The sequence below is a fragment of the Rana temporaria genome, chromosome 4, assembly GCF_905171775.1.
Source record: "Rana temporaria chromosome 4, aRanTem1.1, whole genome shotgun sequence".
Taxonomy (NCBI): domain Eukaryota; kingdom Metazoa; phylum Chordata; class Amphibia; order Anura; family Ranidae; genus Rana; species Rana temporaria.
Window position 1 is genome coordinate 98,110,074 of NC_053492.1, and position 21,560 is coordinate 98,131,633.

At 43.8% G+C, this 21,560-nt stretch overlaps 1 protein-coding gene across 1 annotated transcript in view; it reads left to right on the forward strand.

Moving 5' to 3' along the window:
• Nucleotides 1-21,560, forward strand: part of PXDN (peroxidasin) — a 185,246-nt gene that overhangs the window by 127,021 nt on the left and 36,665 nt on the right. The window contains exons 9-12 of the mRNA XM_040348667.1: nt 1,710-1,879; nt 8,117-8,389; nt 12,513-12,629; nt 17,765-17,923. Coding sequence (XP_040204601.1) covers nt 1,710-1,879; nt 8,117-8,389; nt 12,513-12,629; nt 17,765-17,923 — 719 coding nt within the window. The remainder of the gene's footprint in view (nt 1-1,709; nt 1,880-8,116; nt 8,390-12,512; nt 12,630-17,764; nt 17,924-21,560) is intronic.

Below are 21,560 nucleotides of genomic sequence, written 5' to 3' on the forward strand. Positions count from 1 at the left end.
GTGTTGAGCAAGTCTCCTAAGGAGATGGCGTTGCTTTGTGTAAAAGTTATTTTTTGATCATGGATAGCTGGACAAATGAGCTCACAAAAAAGAATTTACATATAGATAACTCTAAACAGATGTATAAAAATGTCAAGATAATTAAAAGAGAAAGGAAGGGCTTCCAACACTAAAGAGCCTTATTATACTAATACTGGGCAGGACCTTTCAAAAATTCTTTCAGTTCTTCATGGCATGGACTCCACATCCCACAAACATTCCTTTGAGATTCTGGTCCATGTTAACAAGATTGCATCAAGCAGATTTATCAGCTGCAAATCTCCCATTCTGCTACATCCCTAAGGTGTTCTTTTGGAATCAGATCATAGCATCTATGTGTGTGTGCCACAGCGTAAATCGAGACCCGTCAGACCAGCCTCCGCTTTCTGTTCTTGGCAGCAGTGGACTCCATTGTGTTCTTCTCTTGTTCTAGCCCATCCTCCTCAAGATTCAATTGGATGTGCACTCTGAGATTAATTTCTGCTCATCATAATTATCAGAAAAAGCTTTCAGACTATTTAGCTTCTTGAGACTTTTGATCTGTCATAATACCTGAAGGAGCGTTAAAACTCCTAAACCTTGTATTTTTTTATATTTATAGTTAGCCACAAAAAGGTATCAGTTTGAAAATGTGTGTTTGCCTTCTACCTCTGTATTAAATTCTGGCTAACACGGTACATAATCTTTGTTGCTTGCTACGGAGAATGTTTAAAGTGATTCTAAAGGTACATTTTTTTATTTTATTATTGCTCTGAGCAATGGTTTTGCACAAAGCAGCCCCGATCCTCTTGTTGGGTCCCCCACCGGCGCTGCTTGCTTCTCCCACTACCCAAATGCCCCCAAAGTAAGCTGCTTGCACTGGGGCACTCATGCATGCTCACTCCCGAGCTGCCTATTTGTGTCTATGGGGTGCACAGAGCATGGCTCAGTCTGCCCCCCTCTCCCTCCTCACTGGCTGCGATTGACGGCAGCGGGAGCCATTGGCTGTATCTCAGGAGAGACCTGGGAGAGCCGAGGCTCCTGTAGCTAGCGCTGAATCACGATTTGGCTCAGGTAAGTATTAGAAGAGCTGAGGGAGGAGCTGCACTTTGAAGGTTTTTTACCTTCATTCATAAAATGCAGGAAGGAAAAAACCTTCGGCCTATAGAACCACTTTAGGTGAGTTACCACAGCTATTCTCTTCAGACCTCTCTCATCAACAAGGTGTTTCGTTTTTTTTTTTTTTTTTTGCTCCATTCTGAGTGATCTCTAGAGACTGTTGTGCATGAAAGTCCTAGAAGATCAGCAGTTACAAGAATACTCAAACCAGCTTGTTTGGCAATAACAATCATACCAAAAATCGCTGAGATCAGTTTCCCTATTCTGGTGTCTGGTGCGAAAAATTACTGTATCTGCATGATTTTTTTTGCACTCATTGCTGCAACAAAATCAGCTGATTAGATACTTGTCTATACTTATGCATGCATGTAGACAAAAATAAAAGTCCTCTTTAAATGCCCAATGGATCCAGACTGGTCAGGCCTGCACCAGGACCAAAGGAGTCTCAGAACATGTCCAGTACCTTTCATACCCTGTACCCTTTGGACTGGACCCCACCGTAGTCTTTTGTTGTGTATCAAGGTTCATGCTCCTCTACCCATAGTAAACATGTTTTGGCCTCATCTATGTAGAAATGAACTGAGCATGAAAGATGATAACCGACTGAATCTCCTGGAAGATGGCACGTTGATGATCCAAAATACCCAAGAGGCTGATCAAGGCATCTATCAGTGTATGGCAAAAAATGTGGCTGGAGAGGTGAAGACTCATGAGGTTACTCTTCGATATTATGGAACACCAAGTAAGTTCTTTTTTATTTACCATATAACTTCATAATAATAATCTGGTTACTTGTTTTAGGCCCCTTTCACACGGCCGGACAGAATAGTGCTTTTAGCTGCGGATTTTACCGCAGCTAGAAGCACACAATGCTTTCCTATGACATCATTCACACACTACGGTTACCTGCGGTTTTCTTACCCACGGTTTTGTGCGGATAGAAAGAATAGATCTCAATGCGTCCAGCTGCGAAATCCCGCAGCTATCGGCACATAACCGCAGGTAATCGCAGTGCACTGTCAGCTGCGTTTGGTATGAATCTCGAGGGGGAACTCCACGCCAAATTTCAAATAAGAAACCGGCATGGATTCCCCCTACAGAAGCATACAGGCCCTTGAGTCTGCTATGGATTTTAAGGGGAACACCGTACGCCGAAAAAACGGCGTGGGGTTCCCCCAAATTCCATACCAGACCCGTATCCGAGCAGCAGCCAGGTGAGGAAAGGGGGTGGGAACGAGCGAGCGCCCCCCCCTCCTTAACCATGCCAGGCCGCATGCCCTCAACATGGGGGGGGTAGGTGCTTTGGAGCAGGGGGGATGCCCTGTGTCCCCCCCCACCCCAAAGCACCTGTCCCCATGGTGATGAGGACAGGGCCTATTCCTGACAACCCTGGCCGTTGGTTGTCGGGGTATGCGGGAGGGGAGCTTATCGGAATCTGGGAGCCCCCTTTAATAAGGGGGCCCCCAGATCCCGGCCCCCCCACCCTAGGTGAATCAGTATGGGGTACATCGAAGACGTCGAAGAAGCCCGGGAGGAGGGCGCTGTAAAAGAACTAATGAAGAAAGCGCCCCTCCCCGACGGAAGAGAACCAGATGGCGGTGTAGGTCTTTTGTGGTGCATTGAGGATATGCACAAAATTAATGGAACTACAGAGTGCCACACTGTGCTTTGTGCATTGCAATTTTTTTATAAAAACGATACCACATGGTGAACCAAAAAAGTGCATGCAAACACATCCACAAAAGTGCATTAGGGTGTGTAGTATGATTATTTCCTAAAGAGTAGTGACCTATACCTGACCCTCCAAGAGGCTCCTGTCAGGGCCAAGGCACTCTTAAATAGACTCCTAAGGCAAGGGAGGAAGAAACCTAAGGGATACACTTCTACCTCCTAGACTAGGCCAGAAGACCTATATCCTAACATCCTGTGAGTGAAAGACACTAACAAATGAGTGCATTGACAAATGTGAAGAAAAAAATAAAGCGCCAATGTGCAAAACAATAGCTAGACCTTGTGGCCTAGTAACAGAAATTGCCCTGGTCTTGGTCAAAAGGCTTAGCCCATGAGGCGTGGTATTATAGAAACCTAGAAAAGTGACAGCAGGAAAAGAACCAAGTGGTACATTGAGTCCTAGTGCTCATTCTCACAATGGGGACCCACAATCCATAGTGAAACTAGGAGCATGGGGCATTGATACATTGGTATCTCTGCCATCCCAGCCCCTGGCCAGACAAGAGCAGCTCCATTCTTACCAGAAAGGCATTTGCACTTAGGGAAAAGCTGCATACAACCAGGAACAAGCCTGGTGCACCAGACCAGATAAAACCTGGGAGAATAGGATCCCGCACACCATACCCACTTTATTACACCAGAAATGACTAAATGACACCCTCATGCTCAAAGGTACAACAGCATTATTTTTACCAAAATTTGACAAGAACAGATACTACACTTAATTTTCTATAAAATTAAAACCGCACTTCTCTCTTCAATAATACTCAAAGTAGTCCTGAACTTCAATTAACACCTTCCCGCCCAGCCTATAGCACAATGACGGATGGGCGGCGGCTCTCCCAATCTGACTGGACGTCATATGACATCCAGCAGAACAAGCCACTTGTGCATGCCTCCGGGGGCGCAGTGCCGCAATCGGTAGTGCGGTGTGTTGCTCTGACACACCGCATCTCCAGTCACTGTAAAGAGCCTATGACATAGGCTCTTTATCATGTGAATAGCTGTGTTCATCACAGCTTATCACAACATTACTAGGCTGTGCAGGTAATCTGCACTCCTCTATTTACTGCTGACAGGGCGTGAGTAGAGGGGAGCTGATAAGTGTCTCTCCTGATGGGGGGGGGGGTCTGCACTGATGATCAATGCAGTGATTATGATTTCAGCCCCATTAGCGATACCCACCAGTCCCCACCTGAGATGCCTGTCGGTGCTATCTCATCGGTGCCATCCATCAGTGCCCGCCTATTGGTGCCCATAAAGGTTGCCCATCAGAGCCATCTATCGATGCCCATCAGTGCTGAATATCGGTGCCACCTATCAGTGCCCATCAGTGCTGCATATTGGTGCCTTATCTGTGCCTATCAGTAAAGGAGAAAACTTATTTACAAAATGTTATAACCAAAACGAAGCAAAGCTTTTTTTTTTTTTAAGTCTTTTTTCATATGTTTAGCAAAAAAGAAAAGAAAAACAGTGGTGAATAAATGCCACCAAAATATAAGCTCTATTGTATTGTAAGTGTTGTCTTGGTACAGTGTTGCATGACCGTGCAAGTGTCATTTAAAGTGTGACATCGCGGAAAGCTGAAAATTGGCCTGGGCAAGAAGGGGGTGAAAGTGCTCAGTATTGAAGTGGTTAAATAAATAAAATAAAATTTCCACACGGACTGTGTCGACAGTGAAAAGTGCTCATACAATATAAAGACGAAAAACAGATGTTCCACTTGCAGGTGTTTCTGGTGTCCCCACATAGACTGACGCGCCACATCAGATACTGATCCTTTATTCCTAGACAGGTCAATTATCGCTTTTGCTCTATGTATACTTTGGTCTTCTATGCCTTGATTCTGTGGGTCCTCTGTCTGAGGTACTCCAATACTCGTGCAATAAAATACCAGGAGGAAGATCTCATAGTGTAAAACCATTAATTTAATAAAAAGTGCAGATAAAAGTGTACATCAAACTCACAGTATATAGGCGCCTCTGAAGCTGCCACCAGGTATATACAACTTGTATGGTGAAAGATTACCACCACAGCCATCTTTCCCCATTCAAGTTGCATATGGGACTTTGATTCTGTTTAATTGATGTTCTGGACTCATGTACCTTTTCACTGTTGTAATTTAAAGCGGGGGTTCACCCTATATATAAAAAAATAAATAAAATGTTTCCCTCTAGCATTAAATTCGGCATAGTAGCGCGAGCTACAGTATGCCTGTCTGTATTTTTTTTTCCCTGTACTCACTGTTATATCGTACATAGAAGATTCCGGGGAATGGGCGTTCCTATGGACAGGGAAGGTGATTGACGGCCGGCCGTGGCACGTCACGCTTCTCCGGAAATAGCCGAAATAGGCTTGGCTCTTCACGGCGCCTGCGCATAGCCTGTGCGCAGGCGCCGTGAAGAGCCGAGACCTACTCCGGCTGTCTTCGGGGAGCGTGACGTGCCAGAGCCGGCCGTCAATCACCCTCCCTCTTGCTAGGAACGCCCATTCCCCGCGGCAGACGGAATCGTCTATGTACGATATAACCGTGAGTACGGGGATAAAAAAATTAAGACCGGCATAGTGTAGCTCGCGCTACTATGCCGGATTTTATGCTGAAATGTTGTTCAGCAGGGTGAACCACCGCTTTAACCTTTTATGATTAGAGAAATACAAAAATATAGGGGGTGTACCATCGTCCTAATATTCTAGAATAAATTGAGGGGTTTCAGGGATTCCCCACAAACCCTGAAGCACCGACAGGAAAAAGTGGGCGGGGAGGACTATACCGGTACTACATATGTTGGTTGAGGTCAACCAAGTAAAAATTACATTGGATAAGTTTAGAAAATTTTATTCACATAGAAAACATCAAAAACAGAATAAAAAATACATGATATTAAAATACAATGAAAAAACACTTGACCACAATCAGGTCACCGGTCGTGCAATCCCTTCAATTGAAAGAGGGGGGTATCGGTGAAAGAATTGAAGCCATGAGACAGGCAGTCTCTAGTCTCAACTAGATTCGCGAATTTTGTTTTCGCTTCGTCAGGAGACAGTCTAAAATATAATACAAGACATAAATAAAACATTAAAAGCAGCACATCATTTTTTACCAGGGGGTATGTGGGAAACGGCCCCTGAAAGCCGATATGAAACGTAATGGGGGAATTTGAAAATCATGTCTCCTACCTAAAGGCACAGCGTCCTCTGACCCCAAAAGGGTCCAAAACAAACGGTGGGTGGATAGCTCACACGTAGGCCAAGAAAAGCAATTCTTGGAACGGACCTAGTGATAAGGATATGCATCAGTGGTGAAAATATATTAATTAAATGTGAAAAAAGTGGATGGAGGACCGTGCAGGTGAGGTATTATATAGAGTGTGCAGGAATGTAGAAAGCAAAAGAAAAGCTAGGACAAAGGGGGAGAGAAGAGGAGGGAAAAAAAGAGGGGAGGGGGTGGAAAAAAGGGGAGGGGGAGGGGAAAAAGAAAGGGAGAGAGTAGGAAGGGGGAGGGGGAAGAAAGGGGGGAGTGAAGGCAGAGGGGGAGGAAAGGGAGGGAGGGAAAAGGAAGGAAAAGGGGGAGAAATTGGGAAAGAGGGAAGGGTATGGGGGAAGGGGGAGGGAAAGGTAAATGGCTAGAAGGAAAGAAAGGAGAGGGAAAGAGAAAAAGGGAAAGGAAAGTTGTAGATGTGGGAAGGGAGAGGAAAAGTGGGGGGGGGAGGGGAGGGAAGAAGAGGTGAAAAATGAAAAGAGGATGTGGGAAAAAGAACGTGTTGATGGTATATATATTTTGAGTATTTTTGAAGAGGGCAGCGCGGTTTTAATTTTATATAAGTTTGTTTTTTTTGTGTTTAGTAAAGCACTCCTTTTGATCTCCTATAGGTTTACACAGTGTGTTAAGTTTATATATATATATATTTTTGCACATTCCCTGACACAGGGTACAATATACACTTAATCTTATAGCTGCATGATTAATCGTTAACGAATCGAGATTATGATTCTACCCCCCCTCACAATCTTAACACAGCGTTTCCTCGATTCAGTGCAAGGTTCTCTGCTGACTGCCAAAAGTGCCAAAAGTTGCAAAAAAAATAAGACAGGTATCCTGCCAAGTTTATCACAACATCGCTTAGGCCCCTTCCACACGAGGTGGATCTGCTCAGCAGACTCCGCCAGCTCAGCGGGGGCTTGCTCTGTTGATCTCTCGTCTCTGCTCACCGAGCGGGGAGGAAGCTGTCAGAGCCTCGCTGATCTCTATGGGGAGATCGGACGAAAACGGACAGCATGTCCATTTTCAGCAGATCTCGTTCGATCCGCCAAGACCGATCAAGACAGACGTATGGCGTTATGTTCAGATGGCAGACGGGTGTCAGCGGACACATCTCCGCTGACATCTGCCTGCCCATAAAAGTCCCGCTTGGATCCACCTGAAAAACAGACAGGCGGATCCAAGTCATGTGAAAGGGGCCTTAGGTGGCAATAAAGAGAATTTTTAACATGTAGTTCTTTTTAAATCAAGAACTTCTGTCTGTAGATGAGGGCAGTTTAACCACTTAAAGATCAAACTTTTTTCTGACACTTGTTGCACTTTTTCTTGACACTAAGTTAAAATACGTATTTTTTGCTAGAAAATTTCTTAGAACCCCCAAACATATATATATAATATTATAAAAGCAGAGACCCTAGAGAATAAAAATAGCATTTGTTGCAATATGTTATGTCACACTGTGTCACACATCTTTCAAACGTAATATTTTTGGAAAAAATACACTTTAATGAATTAAAAAAAAAGAAAAAAAAAACCTGTAAAGTTAGCCCAATTTTTTTGTATCATATGAAAGATGATGTTACGCCGCAAGAATCGTGAGAGAATTGTGATCTTTATTCTAAGCAAAAAAAATTGATTCTCATTTTGGCCAGAATCGTGCAGCAATTCAAAGATGTAAATCTGGCCTTATATGCAGTGGTGATTGTTTATGTTGGCCTTTGGGACCATGTCCATATTGTCATACATATTAGGACTCCTGGAGAGTGGAAGAAGACAAGCAACCACATTTACAATTAACCTGCAGTCAATCTGAGTTTAGAATGAGATTGAAAGGAGAAAAATTGGTGGGAGTGAGATTTTTCTGAGCAGTCCATAAATTCCCCAATGAAATGCCAGGTCATTAATATGAATAGGAGAGTGAATTCTGAACAATCTGTGATTTTTTTGTAAAACTTTGGTCTTTTCACTTTTTTTTTTTTCCTGAAACAGCCAAGCCCAGTTTTGTGATTCAGCCCCAAAACACAGAAGTTCTGATTGGTGAAAGCATTACTTTGGAATGTAGCGCAGCAGGCCAGCCACAACCAAGGATCACATGGACCAGAGGAGACAGGACCCCGCTGCCAAGTGACCCTCGTATTACCATCACCCCCTCTGGAGGACTGTATATCCAGGATGTGAACCAGGAGGATGCTGGAGAGTACGCATGTTTTGCATCAAACACTGTAGACACCATTCACTCCACGGCTTACATTATAGTCCAAGGTATGTGCAGACAGATGCAGTGTTTTCTGCTCTTTTCTAATTATTATTGCTACAATGGGGTTCAGATCAATAAATCATTTGTAACACTTTTCTGGCATTATGGGCATATTAGAAAGTCCTGCATCTAAGTCATGAAAGCCATGCAAATGTTTTCTTGCTATTTCTTACATGTGCAACAAATTAAAGAAACAATTCTGCGACAGATTTATTTATAACTTACTGACAGTTACATGAGTCTGCCGCACGTTGCATAGATGAGATCAATTTCTAATGAGTGTCTTTTCATTAGGAATGAAATTTGGGGCATTTTTCCCTGAATCCATAGTACCCTGAATGTGAGTTCCACTCAGTACAGCATTCAGCCCCATCCATAGACTTTGACAGGCAGCATGGCGGTACGTTACACCTGTCCCTCCCGCATTCATTAAAACACCATGAGGGATTCGCGGCAGCTAGATGCCCCCATGCACAAGGGGCCTTTAAAGAGAAATTTTCTTTCAACTTTCTTGCATCAATACTGCGTCACTGACCAGAATAACGGTTGCAGATAAGGACTGCAGACTTTTCCCTGAATTTCTTAATCTGCATACCGTATTTGCCGGCGTATAAGGTAACCGGGCGTATAAGACGACCCCCTAATTTTACGTTTTTTTAAGATTTTTTGCCTGTACTCACTGTATAAGACGACCCCCATTTCGATGCTTCATATTTCTTTCTTCTGGAGCCATAATCTTCATTCTTGCTGGAGATGGAGCCAATCACGGTGAGCGATGTCTTCTATTAATGATTACAAAGCCTGCTTGGATTGGAAAAGGCTGTAACATCATCAGCCCACGCCTCTGACTCTCAAAGCCAATCCGAGCAGCCTACTGTATGTAGGCACTCGGATTGGCAGTGGTTGTTACCCCAATCCGAGAAGGCTCTATATTCATTTGAATACATCGCTCACCGGGATTGGCTAATCGGTATATACTGTATGTAGCCAAAGCTACATACAGTATTACAGCACATCCAGCAGGCATCCGAACAGCTGACCCGGCGTATAAGACGACCCCTGCTTTTTGGCCAGTTTTTTTAAGTGTAAAAGGTATACGCCAGCAAATACAGTATATCTTCTGCTTCAAGTAATCAAATTGTGGCCAATGGATCAGCATGACAGCCAAGCAGCCAACCTTTTTTAGAATAAGATTAGCATTAGCAGCTGTTATCTTTGTCTGAAAAGATTTACTTTAAGAAAGAGTGGGAAAAGCATGGGCTGTGTGATTTGCAACATTGCATTTTTTTTTAATCACTTTGCTGTCTGTTTTGGTCAGTTTTTTTTTTTTTTCATTTTTTTGCTGCTATTTACATATGTTTTTTTTTTTTATTTGTTTGCTTTTAGCATCTGCCAAAAAAATTTGATGGAAAATGAAGTAGTAAAACTAGCTTTATTTTAATTCTAGTTTAGCTACTTGGAGGAACAATGCACATTTTTGCAGGTGTAGGCGATTATGAAATTTAATTTCTAAAATCCATGCAAGGAATTTATTTACGGATGTTGTAATGGAGTCAGTTGTGATCCTGTGTTAGGGGATCCTTGAATCCTCATACATTTCACAGAACTGTGCAACTCTTGGTGTTTAGCAGCTGCAAAGTCCTGAGTCCCTGGTCATCTGGCTGACCCAGCTGCAGTCTTGTTTCCATCAATATCCCTCCATAAGTATTTCTGCTTAATCAGGTCTCTCACGTCAGCCAGCTGGATCCTATCCACTATAGAAGATCAACAATCTCTTTGCTGGGGGCTCTTCTAAGTACTATGCCTAAACTGACCATAATAATTATCTTCATTGCCAAGTCAGGATATTCTAACCCTGGAGATTTGCATTTAAAATTAAAATAAGACCTATTTATTTATTTGGGGAGATGGAGGTTTTATATTAACCTTATAAAGCAGAGTTTCTACTAAGATAAAAATTATTAAAAGTCAGAAGCTACAAATTCTGCAGCTGCTGACTTTTAATAATCGGACACTTGCCTGTCCCAGGATCCAGCGATGCAGGGGAATGAAGCCCCACTTGTCTCCCCTTCCTCCCCACGGTGCCAGCATCACTACTGTGGGCGCTTAAGTGTGGCTTCACAGCCGGGCACGCACTGCACATGCGCGAGCTGCGCTCTGTGATTGGTCGAGCAATCATATGGGACCTGTGACGTGTCCCTGATGATTGCAGAGAGGGAGGGGGGAGAGGTGACCTTCTTTCCGGGTGCCATGGTGCCCAGGGAGGAAGTGGGAGCGGAAACCCTCCCCAAAAAAAATGACATGCCAAATGTGGCATATCAGGGGGTCACCTTCCCTAAAGCGGAAGTTCCATTTCTGGGTGGCACTCTGCTTTAACACCACTGCCAAGCGGCCCTTTTTAACAGGCTTGAATGCTCAGGAGGCAACATGGCTTCTGCTTTAATTGGCTCTCACAGAGGCCATGTGATTGGGAGCCCACCTTGCTGACCTTATCAGAAGCCTTGACCAAGAGCTGTCAGTGAATGCTTGGTCGATGTGCCGTGTGTGCGCTCTCGGCACACAAATCTCCTACCGCAATAAACGCATATGTATGATGGCTGGACTTTAACCCTTTTGCTGCCAGAGATGTTTGCAATGAACGCATATGTATGATGGCTGGACTTTAACCCTTTTGCTGCCAAAAAAGTTTTTGCTTTTTTTTTTCAAAGAAGATTGCATAAAACCCAGGAACAATTATATATTTTCTAAAAGCAGACACCCTAGAAAATAAAATGGTGGTAATTTCCATTTTTCATGATGCAATGATTTTGGCAAAAAGATCTAAGAAACAAGTTAAAGCGGGGGTTCACCCGAATTTTTTTTTTAACATTAGATTGAGGCTAATTGTGGGAAGCAATCGGGTGTTTTTTTTTTAAATCAATGCAGTACTTACCGTTTTAGAGATAGATGTTCTCCGCCGCTTCTGGGTATGGTCTTCGGGACTGGGCGTTCCTATTTGATTGACAGCCTTCCGACCGTTGCATACAGCGTGTCACGAGTTGCAGAAAGAAGCCGAACGTCGGTGCGGCTCTATACTGCGCCTTCGCACCGACGTTCAGCTTCTTTCGGCAACTCGTGACGCGCTGTATGCGACGGTCGGAAGCCTGTCAATCAAATAGGAATGCCCAGTCCCGCAGCCCATACCCGGAAGCGGCGGGAGAACATCTATCTCTAAAACGGTAAGTACTGCATTGATTTAAAAAAAACACCCGATTCTGCTTCCCACAATTAGCCTCAATCTAATGTTAAAAATTAGTTTTTTGGGTGAACCCCCACTTTAAAAATACACTAAAGTTAATTTTAGGGCACACACACGCAATAAATTACCCATTTTTTTTTTGGTAACACATAAAAGATGAAGCTGTGAAAAAAAATATATATACCCAACATGTCAAACCTCAAAATTGTGTACACCCGTGAAATGGCAGCAAACTTCAGTGCCCTATATTTTCCATAAGTGTTGCTTGAAAAGCTGCTACAGTCAACTGTTTAGCATTATGCAGGACCTCTGGCGCTAGAATTATTGCTCTGACCACCGCCATGTGCAGCAATTTGTAACATGTATCAAGGTTTTCATATATAGGCTCCCCCCGGCGAGTGTGTTTACATTTATACGTGCGTGTATGTGAGGGTGGGGGGCCTCAAATTTTTTTTTATTTCGGCTTCTATGCTCGGATGTAACTTTTTTTTATTTTTTTTACAGTTTATTTTTTTTTCATCACATGAAGGGGTCTAAAAGACCCCTGATGTCTTCTCTGTTTTCCAATTAATCTAATGCAGCGCAGATCATATCAGATGTTCCATTATTGAGCCTCAGCCACAACATGTTTTCTTAGGCTGACTTTTTTGTAAATAACAAGCAATACAGCAGGCTCATGTGACCTGATTTTAGCGGTCCTTTTTGTAGTTCTTTACAGATTATTTTAATTTTAAAAAAAGATTCTAATGCATATATTTAGCATTTCTCCACAGAACGGGGTCTTTATTCTGGTGCCTCAACTTTCACTTTATATTAACCATATAGTTGAAATAGGGCTGAACAATAATAAAGGCCTGCACATTACATTATGTACGTTTTTGTCTTTTCAGCTGTTCCTCAGTTCACCGTTGTTCCACAAGACCGGAATGTGTTTGAAGGCCATAATGTGGATTTCCATTGTGAAGCTCAAGGAAATCCACAGCCAGTAATTGCTTGGACCAAAGGAGGTAACAGGCTTCATGCAGTATTTTCAAATGCAACTCAATAGCACATCATCCAAGAAGTATTTTTTTTTTTCTGCTCGCCCTCATCAGGAAGCCACAAACAGCGTAACAGTGAAACCCTTTGCTTAGGCCAAGACATTACACTGCTATTTAGATTAATGGTGTTATGACTGCTTTGAGGCTTTTCCTGTCTTTTTTTTAAACACACCAGTAAGTTATCAAAAAGAGATTAAGAAGCGGATTACACATGTGTGCTAAATCCCAGACACCACAAACTTATTGGGCCTTATTTAACCTTGGTGAAAAAAAGTCTTAACCCCACAGAAGGGAAAGATCAGCTTGCCCAATAGACAGACATGCACACAAGCTGCTACAGTATGTGACTACTTGGTGTCGAATGATGCATGTGATGGGTCCTTACATTGTGTCTTAAATAATTTTTCATTCATTTCTAATTGATTGCTATTGATTTATCCATTGTAACTTGCACATGCAGCCTTATAGTGCGTCCCACATGCTAGCTTTCTGAAGCTGAGATAAAGGTGACTGAGATACCATTATTAGGGCTCCTTAAAACGGGCATTAAATTCTACAGCAGCATTAATGCACCTATAGTGTTAATAGCATTTTGGTTGCATTGCACAGGCGTTCATTTTGCATCCGGCAACGCACCTCAAACACCCTGAGATGTGTTTTTTTTTTTTTTTATTTGTACAAGTCACTAATTGACTCTTATGGACCCGTACACACGATTGGAACGTTCGACAAGAAAACCGTGGATTTTTTCAGACGGAATTTTGGCTCAAACTTGTGTTGCATACACACGGTCACACAAATTTCCGACCATCAAGAACGCGGTGACGTACAACACTACAACGAGCTGAGAGAAATGAAGTTCAGTGATTCCCAGCATGCATCTAATTGATTCCGATGGGGCCTACACACGGTCGTAATTTTCGACCAAAAGCTCACATCAAACTTTTCTTGTTGGAAATTCCATTGTGTGTACGCGGCATTAGGTGTGTTTACAGTGCAATTGTGGTGCATTTCAATAGAAGTGAATGGAGGTGGCAGCAAAGCATCGACGCCTGCCGAACTTTGCAGGCAGTGTTCATTTTATTTCAATGTGATACAAGGCAATGCTAACTTTGCATCCCCTCCCTATTTTAACTATATTGAATGGCGTTGATAGTCTGTCAGGAAGCTGTAAAAACACGACCCAACCGCCAATTTTCAATGCCTTGTGAAAGAGCCCTTAGTTAGATTTCAGAGCATCTTATTTGGTCACCTACTCCCACACTGGCATTGTTGTGCCAATAAAGTGGTTCTGTTATGATGGGGCTTATCTATGGGAGACCTGAAATACAAATCCATTAACCACACATACTCTTTTATGCCACTGAGCATCCAGGTGCACAGCCCACTGTAGTACTGTGATAAACAAATCCTCTCCAAAGTGAGGACATTTTTACATTTTAGATTTTTCCCTCACTTTCAATGGTCAACCGAATAAATAGCGAGGGTGAGTCGCCCCAGAAGGAAAAAACAGTGAAGAAAAAAAATGTGATAGAGTTGATTACCCCTATCCTACACTATCCAAAACTAAAAATAAATTGGCCGTAGATACAATGCTAAAGACTTAAAGTGGATGTAAACCCGACATTTTTTAATGTCACAATGCAGAGTATAAGATTTCCTATCATCTGTGCCCAGTCTTGCCACGCAGAGTTAATCCAGCTCTGAGCAATCCTCTTTTATTGTTCAGTGAAATAAAACACTTGCCGAGAAAAAACGTTCCGCCCCCTTGCTGTGAGTGACAGGTTATTTACATATCTCATGCACTAGCCTGGAGACGGGTATTACTTTTTAATTCCCACCCCCACTCCTTTTCTGAAGTCATGTGGTTACTTTTCTAGATTTTGACTGGATGTTAGTGATCATAGCAGAATTCAGTGTAAGGAATACACAGGAAAAAATTCATGTTGACAAGGGGAGTGTAGAGGAGGGTGCAGAGTCTACTGACATCACGACTCCACCCACCGAGCTCCAGACAACAGATCCACCCACAGAATCTGCAGTTTTTCAGTTCTTATAACAAACAGAGGGGAGACATTTGACAGGTAAGGATACATGCAGGAGGCATCTATATCCTTATAGATCAGCAGTAATTTAGAAAGGATGAGAGTGGATTTACATCCACTTTAATATTCACATGCCCACAATTTGAGGTTAGAAGAAAGGAGGTTTCTTGGGTTACTGAAAGCCTTCTTTAGGCTGTTTTCACATTGCAGCGTGGAGCCGCGGTGACGGTATAGCCGCGCTATTTGTAGCGCGGCTATACCGTCGTGTTTAACGCGATATTCGGGCGCTAGCGGTGAGGTTTTAACCCCCGCTAGCGGCCGAAAAAGGGTTAATACCACGGTATTACTGCGCTTTCCCATTGATTTCAATGGGAAGGCGCGGTATAGGAGCGGTGAACACACCGCTCCTATACCGCGGTAAAGATGCGGCTAGCAGGACTTTTGGTGCGCTCCTGCTAGCGCACCGCTTCAATGTGAAAGCCTTCGGGCTTTCACATTGAACACTGCAGGGCATGATTTTTCATGCGGTATAGCAGCGCTATTTTTAGCGCTGTACCGCATGAAAAACGCCCCAGTGTGCAAGGGGCCTTAGGCTGGGTTCACACTACTACACTACTTTGATCCTACTTTGCTCTGCTACATTGGTCCTACACTGATCCTACATTGGTCCTACATTGGTCCTACATCCATCCTACTTTCATGAACAGGATACTACTTTGATCCGACTTTGTGATAGTCTGACTTGTTCTTTGACCAATCAAAACAATCCCAGAGTGAGATAAATTCCTTTTACTGCTGCTGTAATCACAAGTCGGATGTCAAAAGTCGGATGGTTAGGACAAGGCTCCTACTTTGATCCTACTTTAATGATATTCAATGGGCTGATGTAGGATCAAAGTAGGACCAAAGTAGTACAGGGAGTAGTTTCAAAGTCGGACCGACTTGTGTAGGACCAGTTAAGACAGCTCTCATAGGGAAACATTGATTTTCACACGTCATGCTACATGAGCTCCCAATGTAGGACCGTTGTAGGACAAGTGTGAACCCAGCCTTACTGTTGGAGCAGTAATAATGTGGATATTAACAGGAAGTGGTAACAGCTGAGAGTGTTAAAAGCTTAAAAAAAAAGTAAATGCCTTCCTCAGGAAATGGAATATACAGGGCTATGGGAATTGTTGGAGGATAAAAATCACGCACACATACACATAACAGTTGATATAAATGGACTTTTTTATTTTTTTTTACTTTATGTATACAAGAAAAGCATACTAGTGCATCAATAGGTACAGAAGGCTCAACTATACTGTCAGCATCCAAAAAATAGATTATCAAAAACTGCCTCAATCTCAATGTCAATGTCACCTAGACAGTCGGATGTATGAACATGTTTAGTACTAGCTAGATGCATGGACACTGTAGACTTTAAAAGAACTTAACATAAATTGCAGGGTCTTGCAATCAGCAGAGTTAGCAAATTGGTTTCAGAGCAGCTGGAGGAGGGCTGCTCTGTACCAGTCTCCAGCTTTCACCCGCCCAGAACTAAAGATATTTCCAAGCACCAGGACATTGGGTTAAACCTGTTTATATAAGCACATTAAGTGCAATATTTAAATATTTATAGTCATCAGAGGAACCAATTTGTCTCCCAGTCCAATAGACGTCTTTGCTGCTAAAGTTAAATGCACAGATATTGGGCAAGGAGCTGGGGGAGCAATGTAAATAATGCCATGGTTCCCGGCACAGGATCTATCCAAGTATAGAGCTTTGAGAGGGGAGTGTGGGCTACACATGCTTAGGGAGGTAGGAGTAAAAAGACGGGGAAACTTAGTGAGAAGTTTACCCTTTTGTTGCCAATGTTAACGATTGACTGCACTGTGCAATACTATGGTCTGTTTGGCCATCCCCAGTTCTGCAGTGCAGAGAAATACTGTCCGCTAAAATAAGGATAGCTTCAGGTAGTTATGCTAGATGTATTTCAAAACACATTGGGGTAGATTCAGGTACCTTTTGCGGCGGCGTATCCTCCAGATACGCCGCCGTAATTTGAATTCCGCGCCCGCGTAGCGTTACGCCGATTCACAAAGGCAGTTGCGCTGAAAAAATAGGCTTCCTCCACCGACTTAACTTGATTGCGGCGGCGTAGAATTGTGTGCAATATAACTTTGGCCGCTAGGGGGCGCTTCCGTTGTTGTCGGCGTAGAATATGCTAATTTCCTAGATACGCCGATTCACAAACGTACGTTTGCCCGGCGTTGGTTTTTTACGTCGTTTGTGTTGAGGCTTTTTCGGCGTAAGGCTGCTCCTGCTATTAGGAGGCGCAGCAATTGTTCAGTATGGACGTCGTTCCCGCTTCGAAATTTGAATTATTTACGTTCGCGAATAGGGCTGGACATAATTTACGTTCACGTCGAAACCAATACGTCGTTACGCCGTACTTGGAAGCAATGCACACTGGGATATGTACACGGACGGCGCATGGGCCGTTCGTAAATCACGTCAATCACGTCAGGTCATCACATATTAACATAAAACACCCCCCCCCTTCCCCATTTGAATTACGCGCGCTTACGCCGGCCCCATTTACGCTACGCCGCCGCGACTTACGGAGCAAGTGTTTCCTGAATACTGCACTTGCTCCTGTAAGTTGCGGAGGCATAGCGTAAATACACTACGCTGCGCCGCTGTAAATTATAGCGTAGGCTACCTGAATCTACCCCACTGTATGTTATAATAAATATATACCCAGATGATATGTCTGTATAATATGTTACATATTCTGAACAGTTTAAAAAACGTAAACTACTTGCACTGCTGGGCCGCTCTTTATTTTATTTTTTTGTCTTATCTTAGCTGTCAATAACAGTTGTCCTTCTGTTTGCTGAGAATTAACCTGAGATTTTTACAGAATGTTCTCGGGATTATTGCTGTATCATGTTCTTTCTCTTATTTCTCATTCAAGTCTAATCCCTCTGAAATTAATCTCAAATAAATGACTCGGAACTGTTTATTTGATTATGTGCTCTGTGTTTATTGGGTAATAAATTTGTGCTCTTTTAGGAAACCCCCTGTCCGTTGACAGAAGGCATCAAGTCTTGTCTTCTGGGACATTGAGGATTCTTCGTGTGGCGTTGCATGACCAGGGCCAGTATGAGTGTCAAGCTGTAAACATTGTTGGGTCCAAGAGCTCCTCAGCACATATGACTGTACAAGCCAGAGGTAAGAGTCCTGACGGATCCCTGTGTCCTGCTCCAGCTTCTCTGTACTGTTGAATAGGAATGAGATCCCAGACTGTGTTCTGGTGGCATACAGCCAGCTATCTGTAATTCTAACTAGTCGTTTTTATATATTTTGAATAAAACATTCATGCCTCAAAATAATAACACAAAGCTATGAGATTTTCTATGTTCATACGCCTTTCACTGGGATAAATAATATATTCTAATATTGAGCCACTTAAAGTGGTTGTAAACCCTTACATATACCCAAATGACATGACTGGCCTCAGGTGATACACAGATATAAAACAAATCCTCCTACATATTGTAAGATTGGGGGATGATCAGCGGTAGGTGCGTTTTGTAGTGAGTCTGCCAGTCCAGAACTGAGTTTTTAAGGGCCTGGTAGCCCACTTTTATTTAAAAGCACAAAAATTCACAAATGCATCAGCAGCCCTCGCATGGGGGGTTCCACCATTACTGTATCTTGCATACTCAACACTTTAGCCTCCTGACTTTCATTCTTGCCATCTGGCTGTTTCAGGCCTTTAGCCTAGTTCCTCAGAACAAACCGTTTCCTAGAGAAGAGCTCACTCCTCGCTTACTCCTGATCAGCGTCTTGCTGCTCAATCACCAATGACATCTGTCTCCTGCAGACATGCATACTCTAGCTGCACCCATGCATAGTCTCTGACTCCTTTTAGAGAGATGGGAGTTCACCTGTCTCCCAGGAAGAGACTTCCTGTCTGTGGGGTGGGGCTCTGAGCCATGTCAGGTCAGAACTAAAAAGCCCATGACACAGCTGTGCAATTAATGTCTTTCTCTCCAAAATATGGTGTAAATCAGGAACCTTTCACGTAGCACAGAGCAGGGCTGGACTGGGACAGAAATTTGTCCCTGGACTTCATCCAGACTGGCCCACTTTAACAGGTCTCTCCCATGGCAGCCGGGCAATTCCCGCACCCCAGCCCACCCAAGCCCCCTCTCCCCCTTCACTAGCTACTAGCCGTTCTACTTTTATTAGAGTAGAACGGCTGGTACTGGTTCTCTTACAGGCAGTACCAGTGGGAAAGCTAGACATTATTTCACCCGGGGCAAAGAATCAGTTCTGTGCCCCCCTTATGGGACAAGATTAGGCAGAAATGAGAAACTCCCAGGCCATAGCTGTTGAGTCAGCTGTCTGTCCCCTCCCCCATGCTCCTCTGTCGTCCCCTCTGGTCCCCCCCCCTGCTTCTCTGTTCCCCCCAGGTGAATGCTACGGGGAGGGAGAGAAGGTGAGCGCTGTGGGAAGGGAGAGACAGAGGAGCGGAGGGGGGCGGCGGTCCGCTGTCACTGAAGCCGGCCCACTGAGCCATCGGCCCACCGGGAAACTCCCTGTAGTCCCAATGGCCAGTCCATCCCTGGCACAGAGTCCCACCATCACAATATGTTGTACCTGTTTATCTGCAGTCTTTTCCTCTCTACATATGTTCAAAGTCCAAAGTTTGTAAAGCTTGTCTGAGAGTTCATTAAAAAAGGAGTGGAAAGCTGAATTTACACACTGCAGAGTGAAGTTAGGAGAGCTCTAATAGCTGATTGGGGGGAGAAGACACCACCCCTTCCCCCGGGCGCACTTCACACACCACACAGGAACAGAGCTGAGGCTGATAATCAGCTGGGGATCCCTCCCTGTCACCATTTTTCGATTTGATGTCAGGAAAACTTGTCAGAGGTGATTCATGCTGATAGCAGCACAAAAAAGCAGCAGACAGTAATGACTTAGTGCTCTGGATAGAGACAAGGATACGCTATAGAGCAGGGGTGGGCAAACTTTTTGACTCGAGGGCCGCAATGGGTTCATATATTGGACCCGGGGGGCGGACCAAGAGTAGATGGAAGAGTATGTGTAAATTAATATAAATTAAATTTAAATTTGTAACATTAAATGTTTAGATTAATTTAAGGTAGAAAAGCATAAAAATAGTTATTTTACAAAACCCTCACACGGACAGGATACAGGAGATATCAGAGAAAGCAGACAGAGATTGCATACAATGATTTTGTACAATCTCACCACTGCCATTTTTGTCTGGAAACTGCTGCCTGTGCCTGTCTGACAGCAGAAACCCTTTAATGGTTAACAGCACCATTATACCTAAAATCACTGATAATCCACAAGCTAATTGCTCATCAGAATAAGGGGTTTTCTTTTAATTAGCACATCAAGTTGAGGTAACTGAAAACATCATGCATGCTGTTAAAAAATTAGCTAAACTAGAGCATTTTTAATAGCAACCACGCACAGTGCTGTCAGACAGGCACAGGCAGCAGTTAACAGACAAAAATGGCAGTGGTGAGATTGTACAAAATCATTGTATGCAATCTGTCTGTTGTCTCTGATATCTCCTGTATCCTGTCCATGTGTGGGTGAGCAGGGAGGCAGCCAGGCTGGAATGATTTATTGATGGTGGAGGTTGATGTGGTAGGTCCACCTGAGCCCCCTCCTCCCTCCACCATCAATTAATCATTCCAGCCTGGCTGTCTCCCTGCTTACCCTCACACACAGTCAACGGCAGGCAGCAGTCTCCACACACTTTACTCAGTCGGGCAGGCACTGGCAGGGGTCCGTCCGTTGCTCTGATGGGAGTGTGTGTGCTCTGTTATCCAGTCCACCAGTCCCGACTGGTCAGGCTCCCTCCGCAGCCGCTCAGGTCACAGACCGTGACTCTCAGATCTCTCTAAGAGGCTCCTCCGTCCTGTATGCCTGTTCATAGGCTGGCGGTAAAATGCGCTCACTGCATTGGCTGCACGGGCAGGTGGGCTGGGCAGGAGGTAGGCTCGGCGGCTCAGCATCGGATCTTCTCTGGTATTTCTGGGAATTGCGCATGCGCAGTTCTGACCCTGAGCCGATCGCCGCCATTTTTACTGGCACCTTTCCCTTACATTTACGTACAGGGGAAAAGTGCCTTGTTTTAACAAACTGTCCAAGGGCCGGATTAAAAGGTCCGCCGGGCCGTATACGGCCCGCGGGCCGTAGTTTGCCTACCACTGCTATAGAGGGATATACTTTGTTCTGGTTTCATGTCTGAGGTTTACAACCACTTTAAAATAGATTTTTGTATTCTACCTCATAAGAATCTACATTTGCAGAGGCACCTGATTCTGGTCTTCTGTAACGTTTCCCATGTATGCTGAGGTTGCTGTACTCTGCAATGTCTAGCAGGTACAGGTTAAAGAGTGTTCATTTCATTGTTCCAGAAGGGCACAGAAAGGTGGAGAATCATGAAATGAGAGAAAGTGACATAAATATTACGGAGTTAAATGGCATTTAGGTTGCAAGTAAAAAAGTTTCAGTGTCAGGTCCTGTGCTGCTTTTCAATCATAGAGACCAACGCCAGGCTCCCTAATTTCTCTAATCTCTATACCTAACATTTTTTCCAGTGATGCCCAGCGAAGTCACAGTTCCTTTTTGCCCTCTTCCTTCTCCAGTGGTGGGTAGATCCTAAATACTGCAGAGAGCAGCATCCTGTATCGACATGAGATCGCCCTCTGCAGCATTCGCTTGCCCTGAGTCTAAGACCAGGGTGGAGATATGACGCCCAGGGCTCATAGGAAATGGGTTATATGACCCTGGGTATCATTCAACCTAATAGGCAAAC